Source organism: Balaenoptera physalus (assembly GCF_965194825.1).
Source record: "Balaenoptera physalus genome assembly, chromosome: 11".
Classification (NCBI taxonomy): domain Eukaryota; kingdom Metazoa; phylum Chordata; class Mammalia; order Artiodactyla; family Balaenopteridae; genus Balaenoptera; species Balaenoptera physalus.
The window spans coordinates 106,285,763-106,306,997 of NC_138896.1; the positions used below are offsets into that span (position 1 = coordinate 106,285,763).

Here is a 21,235-nt window from a genome sequence, read left to right on the forward strand (position 1 = left end):
ATCATTACTGACCCCAGAGGCAGTGAGCTTGGGAGAAAGACAGTGTTGGGCTTTGGGATCAGACCTGGGTTTGAATCCCAGCTCCACTCCTTTCTAGCTGGTGACTTGGGCCGATCACCTCTCGGGGCCTCGGTTTTCTCGTCAGTGCGGTGAGGATGACAATGCTTCCCTCACAGGGTTGGGTTGGGGACCACCCGGGGCAGTGGCTGCAGGCGCCCGGCACACAGTAGGTGCCCACTGGGTGGGTCTGCTGTTCTGTTGAAGTCGCTCAGAGTTACTGGTGTCTGCCTCTCGCCCGGCCCAGCAGCAGCTCGGCTGAGAAATTCAATCCTGTTTGCTTTCCTCACGGCAGGAGGAGCCGTTCAGTTTCCACCTTCCCGAAACGCTCTTCAACATCTCCAGGTTCCTGCTGCACAGCCTGACCAAGGACACTCCCCTGGGCATCTCTAAAGTGTATCCTTTCTCTCACCCCACCCTCTGTCCCGCCCCTTTTGTCTCATGGCCAGAGCACTTTGCTGGCAGAAGTTTCCCTCTCTCCAGCTGCCTCGGGGAGGGGAGAGAGCTCGCCCTGCGGCTGCTGTTCGGCTGGACGAGAGGCTCAGCCAGGGAGAAAGAGGGAGCGCCAAGGGAGGATTAGTTTTCAGGGCTCTCTGGGCTGGGCCCAGCAGCAGGCCTCTGGCCAACACACTGTCCAGGCCCTCCCAGAACCCACAGATGAGGGTGTGACTGAAATGAAGGAAACGCCAGGCCTTCGGGCTTGGAATCTTGGGCACTTCCCTGGGGGGCGGGGGGGGAGCGTTTATTCAGCCCAGGTGGACAGAGCACCTGCTGCATCCCCGGCGCCGGGCCAGGCAGTAGGCGACAAACTGCCATCAAATGGGGGAGGTGACGAGTGTCAGGGCCTGGTTCAGTGGGGCGTGTGCTGTGTCCGAGGGTGGAATGCAGCTAAGGCTGGGGCCAAGGTTGGCGAAGGCTGCCTAGAGGAGGTGACAGCCATCCTGTAGGCTGAGGTAACCAGGGAAGACGTGGAGTAGATGTTCCAGGGGAGCATCCAGTGCCTGGAAGGGCTTGGAGGGAAGTGAGGTGGGGGGAGGGAGGAGCTGAAGGCCCCCTGCGTGGGAGCCAGGCTGGAGGGGCAGTGGCCTGAGGGCCTCCCTGTGAGCCAGCCTCTCCTCCGTCTGGTAAGGGCCACGGAGGGGCCATGATCTGAGGAGGGGCCTGAGGGCCTGTGCTGCCAGAAACGACCAGGAAATGACCCCAAATCCTGAAGGTCCTCAAAGTGATAAAAGTCGTAATAAACCCATGTCCTCTTCTAAACATCACTATCTCTAAGCCCCTTCCCAGCCCCACCCAACCCTGCCTTCTTTCCGTGAGTGAAAAACCCTCCCAGGAGAGGGTTCAGAGGTGAGAACTAGCTTCTCTAAAGGGTTTCAGGCCAATCATTTACGTTTCAGGGGAAGCTGCCGCAGACCAAGGGGCTCTCGGGACATACACCCGGCCTTTGCTGCAAGTTCTGTTCAAGTCAGCAGAGTTTGACTGGACCCTTGCCCTGAGCGTCACCCTTGCTGTCCACTGGGGATGTGGAAACAGCTCCCGACACAGTCCCTGACTCTGAGCAGGCACAGTGGAGACACAGACAAGGAGACTCGCCTCCATGTGACTGCTGGGGTGGGCGGGGCCACGCTGGGGGTGTGGGGAACAGGAGCATCGAGGAAGGAGAGAGGGGAGGAGGCTTGGGCCTCGGCCTTGTTTAGCTGAGGCTTGTTAGGGAGAAGTGGGGAAGGGCATTCATAGGTGGGGGGAGGGGAGGAAGGGCAGGCCAGGCCTGGGCACAGCCAGCCTTTGAGGTGACCTGAGATCAAGCACAAAGACTAGGAGTTCCAAGGAGGTCCTCGGGGCAAGGGAGGCCGGGCTCAGAGCTCGCCATGGCCTTGGTGAAGTGCAGGCAGAGGAGTGTCTGCACCGGGGACCGGCCTCCAGGCGGTCTGGGACCAGGCTCCCTTGGCGGGGCTGGAGCAGGGGGGCACTTGGTGCCAGGCATCCTAGGGCCTGGCTGGCAGGCTAGGTGAGGCGGAGAGAGCCGTTTTGGCCTAGGCAGGGTACAGAATGAGCCATCAGCAGGCCCAGAAACCCCAAGCAAGATTAAAATATTGATGGAAACTACGCAGTCTCTATCTCTGGAAAAATCTCTGGGCCTTGATATCCGAGAAATATACTGACATCCCACGAATGAGCGAGGCAGTGCTCAGACTCCTTCCCGTGCTCTCCCGGCACCAGCACGAGCTGCGTTCCAGCACGGGGCTCGCTCCAGAGGTGGGCAGTGCCAGCTCTCGGGCCTGGAGTGGCCTCTACTGTCCTTAACATCGTCTTCGGCAGGAACACGCTCTTCACTCTAGCCAAACAGAGCAAAGCACTGGGTGCCTACAAGCTGGCCCGGCACGCCTACGACAAGCTGCAGGGCCTGCAGACCCCCGCCAGGTTCCAGAAGTCCATCGAGCTGGGCAGCCTGACCATCCGCTCCAAGCCCTTCCATGACAGCGAGGTGAGGGCGCGGCCCCCTCGGGCAGGAGGCTTCTCCTGACACCTCCTGGTGCGACCTGGGTTCATTTGTAGATGGCTGCCGTGCTCCTGGGGCTTTGCACCCCCACCCACCGCCGCCCAAGCCCTAGCTTGCCAACTCTCTCCCCTCTTCCCTCTCTGTCTCCTCTCTTCTCTGCCGCAGCCCCCAGCCCCCCGAGCCCCACAGCCCTGCCCTCCCTTGCTTCCTAGCTCTCCCGAGGCTCCAGGTCTGCTCCGCCCCAGTGCCCAGGTTGGCCCTGCCTTCACCTCGTCCTAGGAGCCCCTCCCCGAGCCCACCCCTTCTGGAACTGGCTTGTCACTCGCCAGCAAATCTACTCCGAGTGTCTGCAGCTCAGTCTGTGCCCCGGCCCGCCTTCCTCCAACCCAACCAGCCGCTGTCTCTTTCACAGTCCCCTCCTTCAAGCTCAGAGCGGAGACTTGGCATCAGACAGATCTAGGTTCAAATCCCAGCTCCCCCATTTCCTCGGTTTCCAGCTCTGTGGAATGGGGATGCGCCTAGTAGCTTTCCCGCGCGAGGCTGTGAGGAGAAGTGAGCCGGCATGGGGGATACACTTAGCGCAGTCCAGGGAGCACAGGGACTGGTAAACGGGGCCGTGGTGGTTGTCATTCCTGCCAGGAGAACCGCGCTGCTGAGCCCTGCCTGGGAAGGGGGTGTCCGGGGCCGCTGTGGTCCCTGTAGGCCCTTATGCTGCTCTGCCGCGGCGCAGAGCCTGTGCGCTGCGCCCTCTCCAGTGCCCCCTGCCCACCTACCCAGGTGGCCTTTCCTCTCAGCCGCCAGACCCCAGGGAGCTGAAGCCAGGGGAGGAGACGGGGCTGGACCCCACCCCACCCCTGCTGGGCCCTCGGGCCGCTGTGCTGCTGGCGTTTTGTAGGAGCTGGTGCCCTTGTGCTACCGCTGCTCCACCAACAACCCGCTGCTAAACAACCTGGGCAATGTTTGCATCAATTGCCGCCAGCCCTTCGTCTTCTCAGCCTCTTCCTACGGTGAGTGTCGTGTGCGGTTGGGGCGGCCGGCGTGTGGGTGGGGCACCTGTCTCCTCCTTTGGACATTGGGGACTGTGAGACCCCCACCCCGCCTGACACGCACAGTCATTCCGGGTTCCCAGAGGCAGGACCCCAGTGCTGCCCAGGCCTGAAGCACCCACCCCTCAGAGCCCGGTGTGCGGCGCTGCCTGATGAAAATGCCTGGGAAGAGGCGCCGCTAGTCAGGCACTCCGTCTGCGAGGCTGACGTGGCTCTCAAGTCCCAGCTCCTTCCACGTTGACGAGGGTCAGAAGCCCCTTCCCGGTAGCTGGGCAGAGAGACGCCTCTCTTCTTCCCTCGGAGAGGAGTCCCTCCGGCTCCTAGGGGGACAGAGCAGGGGTAAAGGTCCCCGGTGCTCACCCTTGCGTACACACGCATGCCTGCACGCACACACACGTACACGCACACATACCTGCTTCCCCCAGATGTGTCAGGCGGCAGTGCTGCACCTGCCAGCTTTCAGAGAGGCCTGTGCTGGGTGGGGAAGGAGCTCTGGGACCCTTCCACCCCTCACGCTGCTTGGTGAGAGCATTCCAGCCCCAGCCCCTCCCCCTCCCTGTGCCTGTGCCTGCAGAGGTGCTGCACCTGGTTGAATTCTACCTGGAGGAGGGGATCACTGACGAAGAAGCCGTCTCCCTAATTGACCTGGAGGCGCCAAGACACAAGCGTGAGAATAAATGGCAAGAGATCGCGAGCAACAGTATCCTGGGTGCCGGCCAGACCCTGTGTGTGTCGGCTGAGCATCGGCCTGGGAGCACGCCAGATGGCAGGGGCCTTGGGGGGTAAGGCCAGGGCAGGGCAGGGCAGGCCACCCTGTGTGATGGCGAGGACCATGTGGGAGCAGGCACAGGGCCAGAAATGGGCAGAGCGCTGGCCAGGGTGCAGAGGTGCAGGAGGGGACGGCACGTGCCCGCAGGCCAGAAGTGGCACGTGGAACTGGAGATGCCGCCTTGGCCTTGCACCCAGGAGGGCCTCCCACCCACCCCTGGCTCCTGAAGGGCGCTCCCCTGCTTCTGGCTGTGTGGGGCTGCTGAGCAGCCAGCGCGGCATATGACGCCTGTATCAGTGGCCCGGCTCTTCTGGTCAGCTCACCTGTTTACAGACAAGGGACAGAAACGCAACTTGGACAGGCCAAGCCAACAGAAGGGTGTGGAGAAGCCTAGCGTGGGCGGGTGCTCAGCCTCACCCAGATGCTCACTCAGCGCGGACGGGAGCCTGTCTCCTGTCCTCGGGGGCCTGCTGTCCTCTGGTAGCTTCATTCTTAGGCCGCACCTGCCCCGTCCCCGCCAGCAGTACCCACCCTGCCTCCCATCAGCCCTGCGACCCCCGGCGCTCCTCCCAGCGTGTCAGCATAAACCCCGGGGCACGCCCTCCCTGGAACAGCTTGGACCACAGGCCACACGTCAGGTGTCCCTGTGGCCAGGACCGCAGTCAGGGTCCCAGCCGAGCCGCGGCGTGCACACGGTGGGCCTTGTGAGCACGCAGCAGCTGGGTGGGCAGGTCTCAGCGGGCTGGGAGCCGGTGTTTCTATAGGCTTTCAGGCGATGCCGATGCTGCTGGTCTGTGGACCACGTTTGGAGGAACAGGACTGAGGGACACCCAGGCAGTTGTTTACTGAAGGACGGAGACGGGAACCGTGTCTGCACGCACGCCCACCCGCCCTCTCTGCACACTCAACGTCAGATGCTTAGGCTGGGTTGTAGCTGCTGTGCGGGGCCACGTCCCGCACCTGACTCAGCACCAGCAGCCTCCATTCCCCGGGGGCCCTTCCTCGTCGGAGCCCCAGCCAGCCTGGCAGAGGGGGCGGCTCCCTGGGATCCGCTAGGCGCTCTCCGCCTTCTCCCTGAAACAGGATCTGCGAGGCCACTTCAAGTGCCTGCAGACCACCCAGCAGCTGCAGAGTGTTTCTCCAGGAGCTGGTGGGTTTGCCGGCCGTGGTTTCCAGCCAGGCCCATCGTTGCTGCTCCCACACCAGCAGGCCCACAGGCCTCCGCTCACACGGCGCTTCTCGCCGGTCCGTGAGCCGTGCCTGGTCTGAGGGGGCAGCAGAGGCCCGTCAGAGCCCCTTGTCTCCTCCTTCCCCACCTGTGCTCTGGGCATGGCCCCGGCCTCTTGTGACCGTGGCGTCTCCTCCCCGGCCCGCATTCCCTCTGTCCCTCCATCTGGAAAGCCACTCCACAGACCTTGCCGCGCTTCCCCACGGCTGGTAGGGAGAGTGCCACGCAAGGCCTGGAGGGAGCTCCCGTGGGTCTCAACGCATCGGGCGGAGGGGGGGGGCCTGTCCCTCGGCCTCAGGTCCCGTCCTTGACCAGCTCCTGCAGCTTCCCAGACTCTGAGGCTGGACGAGACCCTGGATTCCCTGGGAGACGACGACCCCTTCACAGCCAAGCTGAGCTTCGAGGTGAGGGCGCCCCTCTGAGTGACGGGCTGCTGAGGCCCATGAGGCCTGCTGGGAGGGCGGTCTTGGGTCCCTTTCCTGCACACACTCCCTGTCGGGGCCACTCAGGGGAGAGGAGGTGCCTTCACAGAGGTGGCCTGGCCAGGTTCTACTGAGGGACCCGGTGGGGGAAGTGTCTGGGGTCCTCTGTGGGATCATAACCCACGTGAACATGTCCCCGTGGCTGAGTGAGGGCCCTGGTGCCCCTCTCCCCGCCTGCCCTACAGCAAGGTGGCTTGGAGTTTGTGCCTGTGGTGGTGAACCGCTCGGTGCTGCGCTCCATGAGCCGGCGGGACGTGCTCGTCAAGCGCTGGCCCCCGCCCCTGCGGTGGCAATACTTCCGCTCCCTCCTGCCCGACGCCTCCATCACCATGTGCCCTTCCTGCTTCCAGGTACCTTGCCTGCTGCCTGCAGCTCACGTGTGGTTCCCAGTTTCTCGTCTCCACTGCTTTTCCATTTCCCAGATGTCCCCTTAGGGAGGCCAGGCATCTGGGAGGAGCACAGGTGTCCCTCAGCGGCCAAGGCCAAGGCCAGGGCTCCGAGTTGGGAGAGAGACTCGGCCATCCTTAGGCCCTCCCCACTCTCACGTGCATTCCATGGGCTGTCTGGAGTGGACTTGCCTCTGACCCTGTGCTCTCTGTACCTGCCCTTAAACCAGGAGGGCTGGGCAAATGTGATGCACCTTTGAACTTCATTTAGGAAAAAAAGGGGCCTCAGACCTTCTCCCCCTCCCTCCCAGTCCTCAGACAAAGGTGGCCTGGATGTGGTGTCTCTAGCCCCGACTCACTGCCAAGCCACCTGCCCTTGGAAGGTCAGTGGCCCCCACCAGGCTTGGGGCTGCTGAGCGCCCAGAGCTGCGGCCTGGGGTCACGGCCGTCTCTCCCCAGATGTTCCACTCAGAGGACTACGAGCTGCTGGTGCTTCAGCACACCTGCTGCCCCTACTGCCGGAGGCGCATCGACGACCCCAGCCCCTGACCGGCACCCTCGGGACCACCTGCCCCCTCCTGGCCGCCTTGCAGGCAGCTGGGCTATCGAAGGAAGAGTTAAACTGTCAGAATGTGTCTTCTGCCCAGATCAAGTTTGTACTCTAGGGAGGGGACTTGTGTATCCACAGAATTCCTATTTATGGCATTTCATGCCTTGTAAATAGTGCCAGGAGAGGGAGAAGAGAATGTACATATATTTTCTAAGAAAAAAAAATCTGTTACTTTCAGAACGGCTCTGAGTTGTTCACGGCAGCCTGCTGGAGTCCACAGATCTGTCAGACCATTAACATGTACGCTTTGCGAACAGATTGCCTCAATAATTACAAATAAAAGGGCTACTTATTTTCATCATCCGTGCCTGCATTTTCGCAAATCTTCGTATTGTCTGCAACTTAATTTCCTTATGCAAAAGTGCACCTGTTTCTAATTTGATCTAAGAGGAACATTACATTTGTGTGCTCTTAAAATTTAATCTAATCGAAATGGCAATGTGGGAATGGTAGGGGAACGGGTTTTTTAAAATATTTATTTATTTATTTTGGTGTAACGGGGCTCCATCTCAACAAGAAAATAAGATACCTGGCTCTAAAGAAGGTGGCAAAGAGGGCTGCCGCTCCTGGGGGCTCTGGAGTCGACCCTCTACTTCCCAGCTGGGGCCAGGGCCCCCTCCTCCCCACCATCCCCCAGTCCCCCAAGCTGACCTGAGGCTTTCCCCTTCCTTCAGCTCCTGGAGCGGGTGGGTTTCGTTTGAGGTTCCAGGAAGGTCCCTTCTCCTGAGCATCAGCAAGGGTCTGATTCGGCAGCTCGAGGGCCGATGGGAAGCTGGGGAGGGGAGCTGACATTTATTGGGGACCTTTTCTGTGCCAGCCGTGCTTCATAGGCTGGCTCAGTTCTCACAGCTCTGTGACGGAGGGGGGTGATTTCCATTCTGCCGCCATGGGGGCGAGCGGAGGTGCTGGGGCCCTGGCTGGGAAGCCCCTGTCCTGTCCTGAGGCCTCTCCCTTCGCCCTCCGCTCTACCTGCCCAGGAGGCAGCGAGCAGTCCAGTGCTTTATACAAAGTCCTGACAGCAGGAAGAAGGGAACTGGGCTGCCAGGGAATGTGTGGAAAACCACCCTGGTGATTAGATATTGATACTTTACAGGGCATCTGTGAAGTGGGCAGAGCGGGGCAAATGTCCCCATTAGAGGGATGAAGACCCTGAGGCCTGGAGAAGGGAGCAGCTGCAGAGGCCACCCAGTGGTGAGTCCAGAGCTGGACCCCTGCCCCACCGTCCCCTCCCTGCCTGCCTCTGCATCTCTCTTAGGGGATGATGGAGGAGAATACAGAAAGGGAGCCAGGCAGTTGTGCCAACAGAACTCCTCCGCTGAGTGTGTAATTACTTACGATCATGCATGCTCTCTCTCTCGCTAAACATTTATTAATGTGTTAGGATTTCCATTAGCGCATTACTTGAACTGAAAGCACTTGCATATGGCTGGGAGAAAGGAGAGGGAAAAAACAGCCCCCCGCCACCTAACAGGCGTCAATCACAGTTGACAGATGAGATGGAGGCTAGAGGCGGGGGAGGGGCCCAGCCTGAGACTCCAGCGTGCATCCTCTCAGCCGAACGACGCAGAGGTGAGGGTGTGCTGTGCCAGGTTCTGCTGCCACAGGGGAGCTGAGCTCCAGAGGCCTGGGTCTGAGCTCCCGTTAAGTCTGGCCCTGACTGAGCGCCAGACATGGTGCCAAGCACTCTCCATGCATCATCTTCTGTAACCCTCAGCCGTCTTCAAGGATGTCCATTGTACAGATGCTGAGACTGAGGCTCAGTGACATTCTCTTTTCTTTCATTCATCAAATATTTATTGAGTGGAGACAGAGTCGCAGGCAGGCACAGGCTTTGTGCGCGAGCACCGTGTCCTGCTGCTCTCCTGTTCCGACCTGGACAAGGTCTTGGCCAGGTCCAGCCCTCTCTCCAAGGCTGTCTTCCCGTCTGTACAAGAGGCCCCTCCAGCTCTGACACTGAGGTTCCAGCCTCAGTCTGTGTCAGATGACCCTGACAGCCCCTCCCATGCCACAGTGAGGAAGGCACCACGGGGGTCTCGAGATGCCTGTCTCACTAAGAGGAGACTGAGGCCCGGGGAGAGGAGCGGCTGCCAGAGGCTGTGCAGCTTGGAAGTGGTTCAGGCTGCGACTTGATCCTGACCTCTTGGCTCCAGGTCCTCAGCACTGTTCCCAGTTCCTGGAAGGAGGAGGTAAGGAAACGGGGATTGGGTGGCCCAGAAAGAGCCCCAGGCCAGACCTTAGGTGGCCCTGGCTCTAGCCCGGCCTCAGCCCACTGGTGTCTGCACCTACCCCCAGCAAGGCTGCCGAAGCCGGGAGCCCCTCGTGGCTCTCGAACAGCTGGGCAGGTGCCCCTTCTCCAAGGTTGCTGCCGGTGGCAGACCCCAGATGACCTTCCACTGTGCCAGCCCTGCCCTCAGGGCAGGTAGGAGCCCCAGCAGAGCGGCCACCACTGGGCAGGGCTGGCACCCTGGACCCAGCACTTTCCCAAGTACACCCTGATACTCCTCCAGCCAGACTCCAGAACATCTCCTAGAATGGAACCCGGCCACGCCCTCCCCTGCTTGTAACTTTAGTGGCCCCTGCTGGCCGCCAGCTGGCCCCCCGGACTCGTAGGCCCTCCTGCCTCCCCTGCCATCCCATCCCGCGGCCCCAGCGCCTCTACACCAGCCGGCCCTTCCCTCCCTGGACCTGGACACAGCTGTCCCCCTGCCTAGGCTGGGGAACTTCCCCTCCCTCCTGGTCCAAATCTCGCTCCTCTGGGCTCCCACAGCACTGGGGCTGGAGCATCTTCCCACCTCTCACGGTTATTAGTTTTCCCTTTGTCTGCTGCCTCCTAGGCCTGGGAGCTCCTTGAGGACAGGGACTGTCCAGGACTCATCTCAGTGTCCCCAGCACCCAGCTCAGGCCGGATGTTGCAGTGGAAGGGAAGGAAGAAGGAGGAAGGAAGTGGGGCGGGAGGAGAGGAGGCTGGAAGGAGAGGAGAGTTGGCCTCTCCTTTCCTCTCCCCCCTTGACATTCTCAGCTCAGTCTAAGGCCTCACTCGGCTGTGGTGACGCAGCCTGTGGGGCTAAGCCATGAGGGGAGGCGGGGAGGAGGAGGAGGAGGAGGAGGGGGCTGCTGACCAAGCAGCACCTCCACGCAGAGGCTTACGAGCTATTTGCGCGCTGTCCCCTAAGCCCTAATCCTTCATGGCCAAGTAGGAGCCCGACCCCTGGCGTGCCAGAGGGGCTGGCCCGGGGAAGCAGAGACAGCCAACCCCAGCGGCCCCGGCACCACCCCTCACGGCTCCTCGCAGCTTGTTCTCAGCCTGGCCAAGAGGGGGCAGTGGGTCAGGAGGTCGCCCACACCCGGACTTGGCCCTCCGTGTTCTCTGAGCCCCCCTCTGGACCTCCTGACACAGGGGACAAAAGAGCTCAGGCTGGAGGGCTAGCCGCCTGCCTCCGTTCCGGCTCTGCCGAGGAACCTCATTTCCCTCAGTGGTCAGAGGGGACTGAGGCCTCCTCACGGGGCTGGGAGCAGATGTTCCTTCACTGGGCAAATCTTTATTGAGCACCTACTCTGGGCTGCGAGCTCAGATGTAGCCAAGAACAGGCCGAGCCGGCCCTGCCTTCTAGAGAGAGATGGGCCGTCAGTCAGGAGACACATAAGACCGTTGCTGACAGTGACGACTACCAAATAGGAAATGAACGTGTGATGGGTGGGCCCCCCAGGCGTGTAGAGCTGGCGGGGGCTCTCCATGGCTGTGGATTGAACGAGGTTCAGAAGAGGATAACGCTTTCAGCAACGCTAACTGATCACCTGCAGGAAACTGAGGCACAGGGAAGGGGAGAGGGCTGGGCTACACCTGGCCTTGTGGCCGCAGAGCCTCAGTCCAGCGAGGGAGGACCGTGAGACCTGTATCGTCCGGTCTGAAGGTCTGTGAGCGCTTTCCCTGGTGGGGAAAGCGGGTCAGGTTTACCATGCAGATGGATCCCCAGAGTTTTCTAATCCCAACGAACTGAGAGGGGAAGCGGGCCTTCCGGGGCTCTCTTGGCCACCGAGAGCCGCAGGCTTGAGCCCAGTGCCGCCTCCACTGCTGCCCAGGCTTGATCGACTCAGTTGGGCCTTTTCCAGCACCCCAGCGCAGCCCTCTTTTGTCATTGGCACCGTGGTGTGAACTATGAATGGAAGCTCTTCCTGAGAGCTGTCTTTGGGGCAGGAGGGAGATGTGGCCAGACAGGTTTGTCACATGACCTGGGTGACTCCCTGCCAACTAGGGGCCTTGGTCTCCCCACCTGCAAAATGCGGCAAGAGGGGGTCAGAGTAGGTGTCTTCTAATGACCTTCCTGCTCGCTCCATGAGCCTGTTCTCTGAACAAAAAGAGCTTTATTTTTTTTTATTTTTTAATTCTTTATCATGCGTTACAGAACAGAGCTCCATCGCATCAGGGATGGCCTTTAACCCCCCATCTCCTCACCCTGTGAGCGTGGGATTATTAGACTTTCCTACAGAGGCTGAACCTGAGTCTTAGAGAAGGGAAGCACTTCCTGATGTAACCTAGATCCCTCCCCTCAGTCCACAAATATTTCTTGAGCACCTATTATGTGCCAGACTCCGGGGAATACTTCAGTGAAACAAACAGAAATCCCAGCTCATTCAAGTTCAGGGGAAATGATTTACATGCTCCTGCTGTGTGTGGAGCTGGGCTCTGGGGCCCTGTGGTGAGCAGGACAGACCCCAGCCTACCCCGAGGGACTCACGTGACAGCCTAGGAGATGGACAAAAGACACATGAACAGAATAGGAATGAAAAGCTTCCAGGTTGTCATAAGCATTAGGAGGTAACAAGCAAGGTCCTGAGGTCGAGGGTCCAGGGCTCAGCCCGGCCTGGGCAGGGCTGTGTGGGCTGGTGTTGACCCAGGGTGTCCACTGTCTTTCCTTCCGTCTGGCTACCAAGGGCCGCGTCGGAATCAAACTCTTCACCTTGACCTCATTAACGACAGGCCTAATCACTGGGCCAAGCGCCTTGCACTTTGAGAGGCCAAGCCCCACCCACCCGACCCGCCTGCCCCTGGCTCATTCACCAGCACACATTTCATCAGGCTTCCGTGAGCAAGTCCTGACCCTGCCCGGGACCGCAGGGGTCTGGAGCCCCAGGTGGGCTGGACGGAAGGGGGCACATTTCTGAGCAGACAGATGTAGGAAACCCAGGTGGGAAGAGAAACTGGCAAGAGGGAACTTAAGTGATGGAAGTCTCGGAGACTGGTGCACTTCCCTGGCCGGCCTTGTATTCCCAGCCTCGGGGCCTTTGCACTTGCTGTTCTCTCTCCCTGAGCGTCTCTACCCCCCCAGAACTCCTTCCATCCTTGAGTTCTCAGAGAGGCCTTCCTGGGCTGCTCTAGACAACCGTGCACTGGGAGTGAGTCGCTGTCTGAACTTACCCTGTTGTTATTGGTTTCATTATTTGTTTGCAGGGCGCTCCTCTCCCCCCACAGAAAGACACTTCCTGCAGGCAGCGGCTTGGTCCTTCTTGTCCACTGTGTCCCCCAGAACTGAGCACCTCGTGTGGATCACAGTAGGTGCTGGATAAAAATTTGTGGCTGGACCGTGGTCATTGAGCACCTGAAGGCCGGGCTCCCAGTTCACTCCTGGGGGATGTCCTCACGATCCTGCTCTACATGGGAACCCTCATTTTCCCCCAGAGCTCATCCCGCCGTCCTGGGACCCGCCCTCATGGCATTGCCTATCACCCGGCATCCAAGGCCCACGGTCCCAACCCAGCCTGACCAGACATCCCGGGTCGCATCCTGTGTGCTGCAGTGTCCAGCCAGTCCTGTTTCCGGGGTCCACCTCCCCTTCACGCGGGGGTGCCCAGGACCACGCCTGCCTCGCTCATTGCAGGGATCTGGTGCCTGACATGGGTTTGGCACAGCTCACTTCCCGCAGGCAAGGGCCTTCAGGAGCCCCGAGGGCCTCTGTCCCCTCCCTGCTTCGGTCACCCCCCCGCCTTGGTCCCCTCCTCCATCCTCGCTCCCTTCAATCCATCTTTGAGGGCTTTTGAGCCACCTTTCTGTCCCCGAGATCTGCCCAAGGCGCTGCCCCCTGCCCCTGGATAAAGCCCCTGGCACTAAGCCCCACCAGAGCTGGCCCCAGCCCATGTGAGGCCACATCCCACGTGGGCCTCAGGCCTCTGCCCAGCCTTTGTCTTCAGTCTATGCTGTCTTCCCCACTTGGCAACCTGGCAGAGTGTCCCCCCTCCCTCAAAAGATTATCTCCCTGGACATCTCCGCAGGTAGGCAGCCTTCCTCCCTGGGCCGGGAGCTGCTCTTCCCACACGGGAGTCGTCCTCAGCCTGTAAGCTCCTCCTTCTTCGAGCTTCGGCTCCCCAGTGGCCTGCACATAAATGATTGTTGAACGAGTGAGCGAGTGAATTCCAATTCAATGTAGCAAATGCTTTTTGAGCTCCTGGGTGATGCCGGGCTTGTGTCTGGCATGGGGAGTGCCCTGCCCTTGCGAAGCTCACAACCTGGCAGATGGGCTACTCTCAGTATGCGGTGACTGGATGAGCCAGGAGGTGACTTAGGTGGGGAAGGAATGGGTGAGGGGCTGAGTGAGGGGATGAGAGAATAACCGGCGCCTCTGCCCTCTGGGAGCTCATGGTCCATTTGGGAGGAAGACGAAGTTTGCTTGCCCTAAGCCAGAAGGAAGTGGGTATGGAGTCAGAGGTCCCAATGCCAGGCCAAGGCCATCAGCTGAGATGACAGAGATTCCTCGGGGACAGGAGAGTTGGGGGCGGGCCTCCTGTCCTTTCCCAGGGTCCCCAGCACCTCCCTTCCCCGACGGCAGCCTTCTACCTGGAGTCACCTTGGCCCCTCTTGGAAGCCAATTAGGCCCCCAGTTGCAGCAGTGAGGATTAATATGATTAATAACGCCCCCAATCTCGCAGGTGCTGATTCAGCCAGGAGCTTAGGGAGGGGAGGTCACTTTATAAGGGCCTGGGGGGGGGGCGGGTAGTTTCAGAGCCTGGAGCCATCCAGCCGGAGCCCCGCGCGGCTGAGCTCAGGCCTCAGCAGCATCCTCGGGTTGGAGCTGCCACAGGGCAGCCGCAAGGGCCGCAGCCATGAACGGGACGGAGGGCCTGAACTTCTACGTGCCTTTCTCTAACAAGACGGGCGTGGTGCGCAGCCCCTTCGAGTACCCGCAGTACTACCTGGCTGAGCCGTGGCAGTTCTCCGTGCTGGCCGCCTACATGTTCCTGCTGATCGTGCTCGGCTTCCCCATCAACTTCCTCACGCTCTACGTCACGGTCCAGCACAAGAAGCTGCGCACGCCTCTCAACTACATCCTGCTCAACCTGGCCGTGGCCAACCTCTTCATGGTCCTCGGTGGCTTCACCACCACCCTCTACACCTCTCTGCACGCGTACTTCGTCTTCGGGCCCACGGGATGCAACGCGGAGGGCTTCTTTGCCACCCTGGGCGGTATGAGCTGGGGTGCGGGTGACGGGGGCTACAGGAGCCAGGAGCTTGCGGTGTGAGGGGGGCGGTGTCTGGGGACAGCCTGTGCCTTGGGGATGGTGGCTGAGAGGCCATTATCCAAAGCCCTCACTTAATCAACAAACACTTTAGTGATGATGAGCTAGGCTGCCGTTTGTCGAGGGTGGGCACTGAACACTGTTGATCGCACTTGGAGTGGGGTCATTGTCTTGCTTGCCAGCAAGGAAGCAGATGAGAGAAGTCAAGGGCCTTGCTGGGGTCACATCGAGTTTCTGGCGGGGCTGAGTTTCAAGCCCACGTCTCTGAGGCCCTTCAGGACATATTCTGCTTCCCTCGCAGCAGCTGTGCTGGGTCAGACCCACACCAGGCACTGGGGATAGAGCTGGACAAGACAGATCCCTGTGTTCAGGGCTCCCAGCCTGGGGCGGGAGGAGGGCTCTCAGTCCTCCAGTCACTGGACTGCCTGTGCTGGGCGATGGGCTCGGTCCTTCTCCGGCATCTAGCTGAGTGCCTCCCAGCCCGCCTCCAGCCTCTCTGCCATGCTTGAATGCTTTCTGCGTTGATGATTCCATTCACAGGGAGACGTTAGACCTGTGAGATGATCTGTGTAGTTTTGAACCATACTTTAAAATACTTTCTTTAACTGAAAAACTGATTCTCTGCAGAGAATAGATCCCATTTAGCAGATGAGAAAACTGCAGTGTGCAGAGGGGAAGAGTGACTTAGGGATATGGCAGGACAGTGACCAGGGCCTAGGTCTCCTGGCTCAGATCCAGGAACGTCCCCTGGGGACACACGGCCTCTCAGGCAAGCAGGAGACACGAGAGGTCATTATTACAAAGCCAGGGTGACGGGGAGAGCCTAGCACCAGCCACAAGGACGCTCTGCCTCCTGTCTTCTCTCTCCCGCCTGTGTCCAGGCTGCTGCCTCCGCCCCATTCCTGGGACTCTGGCCGTCACTGGGTGTTTGTCACCTTCAGTGACCACCATCACACAGTCTCAGGCCAGAAGGGTGCCACACACAGGCGGACACGTCTCTGCTACAACTATGGTCCTGGAATACTCACTAGTGTTCCCTTTCACTCTCAGAAATGTCCGAGTTTGGCCGATAAATCCTATGGCCACCCTCCCTCCTGAGTTTCTGGGGTGATGTGCAGGGCAGATGTCTGAATCACATCATTATTTCCTCCTCCTTTCTCTGAGCAAAACATTATGCAGCTCCTTGGCTCCTAGGAGAGGGTCCCACATAACTCATGTTATTACATTTCCCTGGAGGGGAGAGGCCGCTGCCCAGGAGGGAGGGAAGGCCTCCCGACTCCAGGCTTCTGCTGCCTCTGCAATATCTTTTGACAGGAACTCTGCCTGTTGCCCCATGAAGGACACATTTTTCTGTAAAAACTCCCTACAGGGCTCCCAGTCTAGCCATGACCCCATGACCCGATTTCTGTGTCCCTCAAGAACCCAGAGCTCTTCAGCTGAACTAACCTTCCTAGGAGTTACTCTGTGCGGCCTATTGGCCCCTCTGCCCCGTACCCCCTCTTCAGTGTCCAGGCCCTCCGCACCCTAAGGCCTTGCTCCAGGCCCGCCCCCAGGTGCCTTCCTGGCTGCCCTCTCCCCATCCCTCAGAGGAGCTCCCCCTCCTTAGACAGGTCCAGCCACGTGGCATGTTGACTGACAGCTGGCTACCTTGCAGGTGAAATTGCCCTGTGGTCCTTGGTGGTCCTGGCCATTGAGCGGTACGTGGTGGTGTGTAAGCCCATGAGCAACTTCCGCTTCGGGGAGAACCATGCCATCATGGGCCTCGCCGTCACCTGGATCATGGCTCTGGCCTGTGCCGCGCCCCCCCTCGTCGGCTGGTCCAGGTAACAGCACCGAGTGGAAGGGAAGGAAGGGTCTCCAGGGCTCTTCGTAGGGTCCTCCAGCCAGGGGGGCTGTCTGGTTCCAGGTCCCGAGCTGGCAACTGTCATGGGGTTGAGGTTTAGGGCAGGGAAGAGAGGGTCAGCCCCTAACGCTGCTGTGGGGCTGGTCCGCATGTCAAGGAGACTCCAAGACGCCCCAACCCTTCACCTTGGCTGCGCCCCTAATCCGCAACTAAGCCAGAGCCAGATTCCAATCCTCTTTGGTCCAGTGCCCTGTTGAGCAGCTCCTCTGACCTTAGGCCTCAGCACCTGGGGAGGCAGAGCCTTCCTCATGCAGGTGTGACATTGTAGCCTCTGGGAAGCAGTCCTGTCCAGACTCTAGGCCGTCATCTCCAAATGGGCTGAGATGAGCTGGGGTTGCAGTGGACAGTGGTTCCGGACATTGGACTAGTGACTCTGTGGGCGGCCTCGTGTCCCTCTGCTTCCGGGAAACTCCCATCTCTCTCCACTTTCCTCCTCTCTCAGTCTTCCTGGGGCTAGTGTTCTTTGCCCCGTGCTGAATTTGAGCAATTCAGCAAGGGACAAAAAACTCTGGCTCCCTTCCCTGTCTTCTCCAGTCTGGCCCGGTTACAGGCACAGCTAACAGACACTGGGTTTTCCGAGGTCGGTCCAGTGTCTCCATCCTCTGAAATCACCCAAACATCCTAACCAGGCGCCCCGGAGCCTCTTGTTTTCAGAAAGTGCAAAGATCCCTTAGTTACCCTGTGTGCCCCTCTTTGGCCTAGAAAGACCCGGGCGCCTCAAATACAGAGCTTGGGAGTGCTTTTCCTTTCTCCCCGCCGACCTGTGCCCTGCGTGGCCCGAGGCCTGGCCTCCGGCTGCTAGGGAGTGGCAGGCCGGGCGGGGCAGGGGATGAGAGACTTGGAGAGACTATGGTCCTGGGATAACACGGCGCGGAACAGAACAGTGAAACAAAACTGTTTCCACAGGTGCATTTGAATCGCTTATCTCAGTCGATGTGATCCTCACAGTCACACAACCAAGGAGAGGTTTATTATCCCCATTTTACAGAGAGGGAAAGTGAGGCCCAGAGTGAGACCAGCCCTACAGTAGGCAGTGGCAGGGGACTCTGGTCAGCTGGGCCTGTTCCCAAGTCCCTCACATGTGGGTCTCCCTTTGCCACTCCCGCCCCATCCCCCCACCGGTCCTCAGGTACATCCCGGAGGGAATGCAGTGCTCGTGCGGGATTGACTACTACACACTCTCGCCAGAGGTCAACAATGAGTCCTTCGTCATCTACATGTTCGTGGTCCACTTCTCCATCCCCCTGATCATCATCTTCTTCTGCTACGGGCAGCTGGTCTTCACAGTCAAGGAGGTATGGTCCTATGCTGGGCGCTGGGGACGCGCACGTTGACTGGGCTGAGCCCAGCCCCCGTCCCAGAGGAGCCTCAGTCTGAACATCAGGCCCTGTGTCCCCGCAGGCGGCTGCCCAACAGCAGGAGTCGGCCACCACGCAGAAGGCCGAGAAGGAGGTCACTCGCATGGTCATCATCATGGTCGTGGCTTTCCTGATCTGCTGGGTGCCCTATGCCAGCGTGGCGTTCTACATTTTCACCCACCAGGGCTCCAACTTTGGCCCCATCTTCATGACCATCCCGTCGTTCTTTGCCAAGAGTTCCTCCATCTACAACCCCGTCATCTACATCATGATGAACAAGCAGGTGCCTGCTGGTGGGGCGGGAGGGTCCAGGTCCCCCAAGGCCACAGGAGGACGAGCCACATTCTTGACTGGGCCCTCAGTCTTTCCACCTGCAAAATGGTCAGGGAGTTGGTCTTCCCCGGGGCGTCAGAGTCATCTGGGAGAAATTCAGACTCCTGGGCCAACCCCCAGACGTTCTGATTAGAGGCTCAGGGTGGGCCCAGGAACCTGCATTTCTAACAAGCCCTCCAGGTAGCCCTGAAGCTGGCTCAAGAATGAGAAGCACCAGTCCAGATGGTTTCGGAGGCCTGCTTTAAAGGTCAAACGGTCAAAGTCCCAAGCCTGGGAAGAGGTGACAGTTTCCGCACAGCTGGACAGGGAGCTAAAAAGTCTTGTTCCGAGGAGTGAAGGGATAAAGCGGTCGTTTAACATAGACCAGTGGTTCCTCTGCAGATCCCTTGATCCAGTGGGGAAAACATGGAGTCAGACATATTGGGTTCAAATCCCAGCTCTGCTAGTTTCTAGCTTTGTGACCTTGGGCAAGTCACTTCCCTTCTTTGGGCGTCAGTTTCTTCATCCATAGGAAGGGTGAAATCCTAAACTCTTGGGTTAAATGAGATAATTTACAGATAGCCCTTGGCACACAGTGGGCATCATGGAGCATCACCAGTGACAAAGCCCCCTGAGGTTTGGTCCTGGCATTTCCGGGTGGGGTCGCGAAGGCTTAGTAAGTTCCTCCAGGGAGCCATTTGAGAGGGGAGTGGAGGCTGGGAGGGCCAGAAGCGGGAAGGGGGTGGAGGCAAATCTCACCGACCATGCCGGTTGCCACCCACATTTTGGGGGACCCTGACACTGACTCATGCCCTTCCTTCCAGTTCCGGAACTGCATGCTCACCACCCTGTGCTGTGGCAGGAGCCCACTGGGTGACGATGAGGTCTCCACCACTGCCTCCAAGACAGAGACCAGCCAGGTGGCGCCTGCCTAAGGACTCTGTGGCCAACTGTAGGAGTCTCCCAGCCCCCGCCCCCCACCCCAGCCGCCCCATCAGGAGCCGTGCCTGTCGGAACCAGGTCACACAGGCTCCCTGAGTTTAAACAAACAAACAAAAAAAGAATTAATGAGAGAAAAATGAGGCTCCTCACTTGGCAGTGTCGGCCCAGTCTGGAGTCCTGATTTCCCAGGGGCTGGTGGGATCTGTACCCCCCTTTCCCCCCAAACTCATCTCTCAGGCACACGAGAACTCTTGCTCTGGAAAAGTGTCCCAGCTTAGGGATAAGTGTGTAGCACAGAGTGGGGCACATAGTAGGTGCTTAATAAATGCTAGATGGATGAAGGAAGGAATGAATGGAGACATGAATGGAGAGATGAATGGGCGGGGCGAGCATATGTATCCTCTCAAAACCATGCTAGCAGCAGCAGCTCACCCTTGGCTGATGACCTTGAGCAGTTGTTTTCCTCCTTGGGCCTCACTTTCTTCCCCCATAAAATGGAAATTCCAAATCCCCCACACAGCTGCTGTGAAGATCAAATGAGATTGTGTGTGTGCGTGTGTTGTGCGCGTGTGTGTGTGTGTGTGTGTGTGTGTGTGAGCACTTTGTAAATGGTAAGGAGCTGTACAGACTGTAGTTAACATTATAAATAATATCAATGAATATAATTAATTCATTGCTATGATCATCTCCTCTTGATAGTGACCATTTTGAGATTGGGCAAGGCCCTGAGCATCCAGCCTCAGCAGGTTTATAAAAATGAGCCAGACGTCAAGGCCAGACCAGGCCTGGGTGTTGGGCCACGGGAGGGACAGTCAAGGAAATGCAGAATGCAGTCATCAGGACTGAAAAAACAACATCGGGGGTCCAGAGCGTGGGACCGAGGCCCGGGGATCTTACCTCCAGCATGGAGCCCCGGGACTAGGGCCACCCCTTTTCAGTGTGGCCCATGGAGAGACAGGCCTTTCTCTCAGCTTCCGGAAACCACTTGTTCTCCTCCCCAGCACTCAGGCTGCAGCATCTCTGGGCCAGTATGGAGCTTCTAGAAGCCACGCTTACCTGCCCACATTTAATGGGGAGCTGGGTCCCCAATGTCACCCTTTTCTCAAAGAGCTTAGAAACAAAGAATGGGAAATCTGGCTGGGCCCACCTTCCCTGGGGATGTTCACAGGTCTCAGGTTTCGGCTCCCTTGCTGGGCGAGCCTTCAGCGGCTCCAGTCCATTCTTCACTGTGGAGAGTCCTTGCTGTGAAACTGGCTGGGACTCTGGGGCATCAAAACTGAGCTGCTTCAGCAACTGCCCCTCCTCCTCCACATAACCAAAGCTGGAAGCTCTACCTTTCCGCAGCTCTGCCTGGAGATGAAGGCAAATTGGGGTATTAAAAGCTCAGCTCCTATACTTGGTGTTGATGGTGGTGGTTTTTGTCACTCTCAAGCTCTTTATCTGCAGGATGGATTGGAACAGGGCAGCGTCCACCTGATCCTTGACCCTGGGTTGCCCGGTTTGGGCAACCGTCAGAGCCCCCTGGGAGTACGAGGTGGGGGGAGCAGGCTGAGGAATGAGAAAAGCCCCAACTTTGGAGTCACAGAGATCCAGGTGATCCGTGAAACTGCAAGCAAGTTTTGTCACCTCTCTGAGTCTCCTTATCTGCAAAAAGGAATCTTAAAGCTGACCTTGATGGGATTTGATGAGCTTTCAGGCTTTATGCAGCCAGCCTGCTTCCTGGACACAGCAGACAGTGGGAGACTTTTGGCATTACTGGAGCCTTGGCTCAGAGCTGGCCCTACCAGGGACCTCATCTCCAAGGGGAATGGGATGGAGATGTAGCTCCCAAATTACCCTCATCCTCCAAGGTAGGAAAGGGCGTCAGGAGCCTGAGAAGGAAGATCTCCAGTGCCATGGAGGGACTGGAGCAGGTAATGGCTGGGATCTCTCTTGTTGCCCCTCTTTACTCTGTCTCCCTAGGTGATGTCAGTCAGGATTACTTTGGCTGCAAGTGACAGTAAATCCCACTCAATAGCACTGAAGCAAAATGGAAAAACTATTGGCTCCCATAAATGAAAATCTCAGGGCATCAGGCACAGCTGGATGCAGGTGCTCGGATGATGTTATCTGCCTTCTATGTCTCCCCTCTGG

At 58.9% G+C, this 21,235-nt stretch overlaps 2 protein-coding genes across 17 annotated transcripts in view; both read left to right on the forward strand.

Moving 5' to 3' along the window:
• The window catches only part of IFT122 (intraflagellar transport 122), a 73,558-nt gene extending 66,179 nt beyond the window's left edge, over positions 1 to 7,379 (forward strand). For 4 of the 14 annotated variants that reach the window (XM_082415635.1, XM_082415630.1, XM_082415638.1 and 1 more), the window contains 7 exons: positions 353 to 453; positions 2,377 to 2,542; positions 3,453 to 3,564; positions 4,178 to 4,303; positions 5,925 to 6,004; positions 6,268 to 6,432; positions 6,780 to 7,379. In XM_082415635.1, coding sequence (XP_082271761.1) covers positions 353 to 453; positions 2,377 to 2,542; positions 3,453 to 3,564; positions 4,178 to 4,303; positions 5,925 to 6,004; positions 6,268 to 6,432; positions 6,780 to 6,884 — 855 coding nt within the window. In that variant the 3' untranslated portion in view covers positions 6,885 to 7,379. Of the gene's footprint in view, positions 1 to 352; positions 454 to 2,376; positions 2,543 to 2,769; positions 3,565 to 4,177; positions 4,304 to 5,924; positions 6,005 to 6,267; positions 6,433 to 6,779 lie in introns of those variants that run through there. The other 10 variants (XM_082415636.1, XM_082415633.1, XM_082415640.1 and 7 more) reach the window with 7 other exon arrangements.
• Positions 7,380 to 7,494: 115 nt separating this feature from the next.
• On the forward strand, positions 7,495 to 20,497 carry RHO (rhodopsin). 3 transcript variants are annotated; one of them, XM_082415790.1, is made up of 7 exons: positions 7,495 to 7,764; positions 8,172 to 8,269; positions 14,222 to 14,534; positions 16,242 to 16,410; positions 17,620 to 17,785; positions 17,892 to 18,131; positions 18,985 to 20,497. In XM_082415790.1, the coding sequence occupies exons 2-7, from the start codon at positions 8,219 to 8,221 to the stop codon at positions 19,093 to 19,095; spliced, it is 1,050 nt and encodes a 349-aa protein (XP_082271916.1). In that variant the 5' UTR covers positions 7,495 to 7,764; positions 8,172 to 8,218; the 3' UTR covers positions 19,096 to 20,497. The 3 variants fall into 3 exon arrangements, with proteins under 3 accessions (XP_082271916.1, XP_082271918.1, XP_082271917.1); XM_082415792.1 differs by having other exon boundaries at positions 7,495 to 8,269; positions 14,239 to 14,534; XM_082415791.1 differs by lacking the exons at positions 7,495 to 7,764; positions 8,172 to 8,269 and having other exon boundaries at positions 14,009 to 14,534.
• Positions 20,498 to 21,235: the final 738 nt, after the last annotated feature.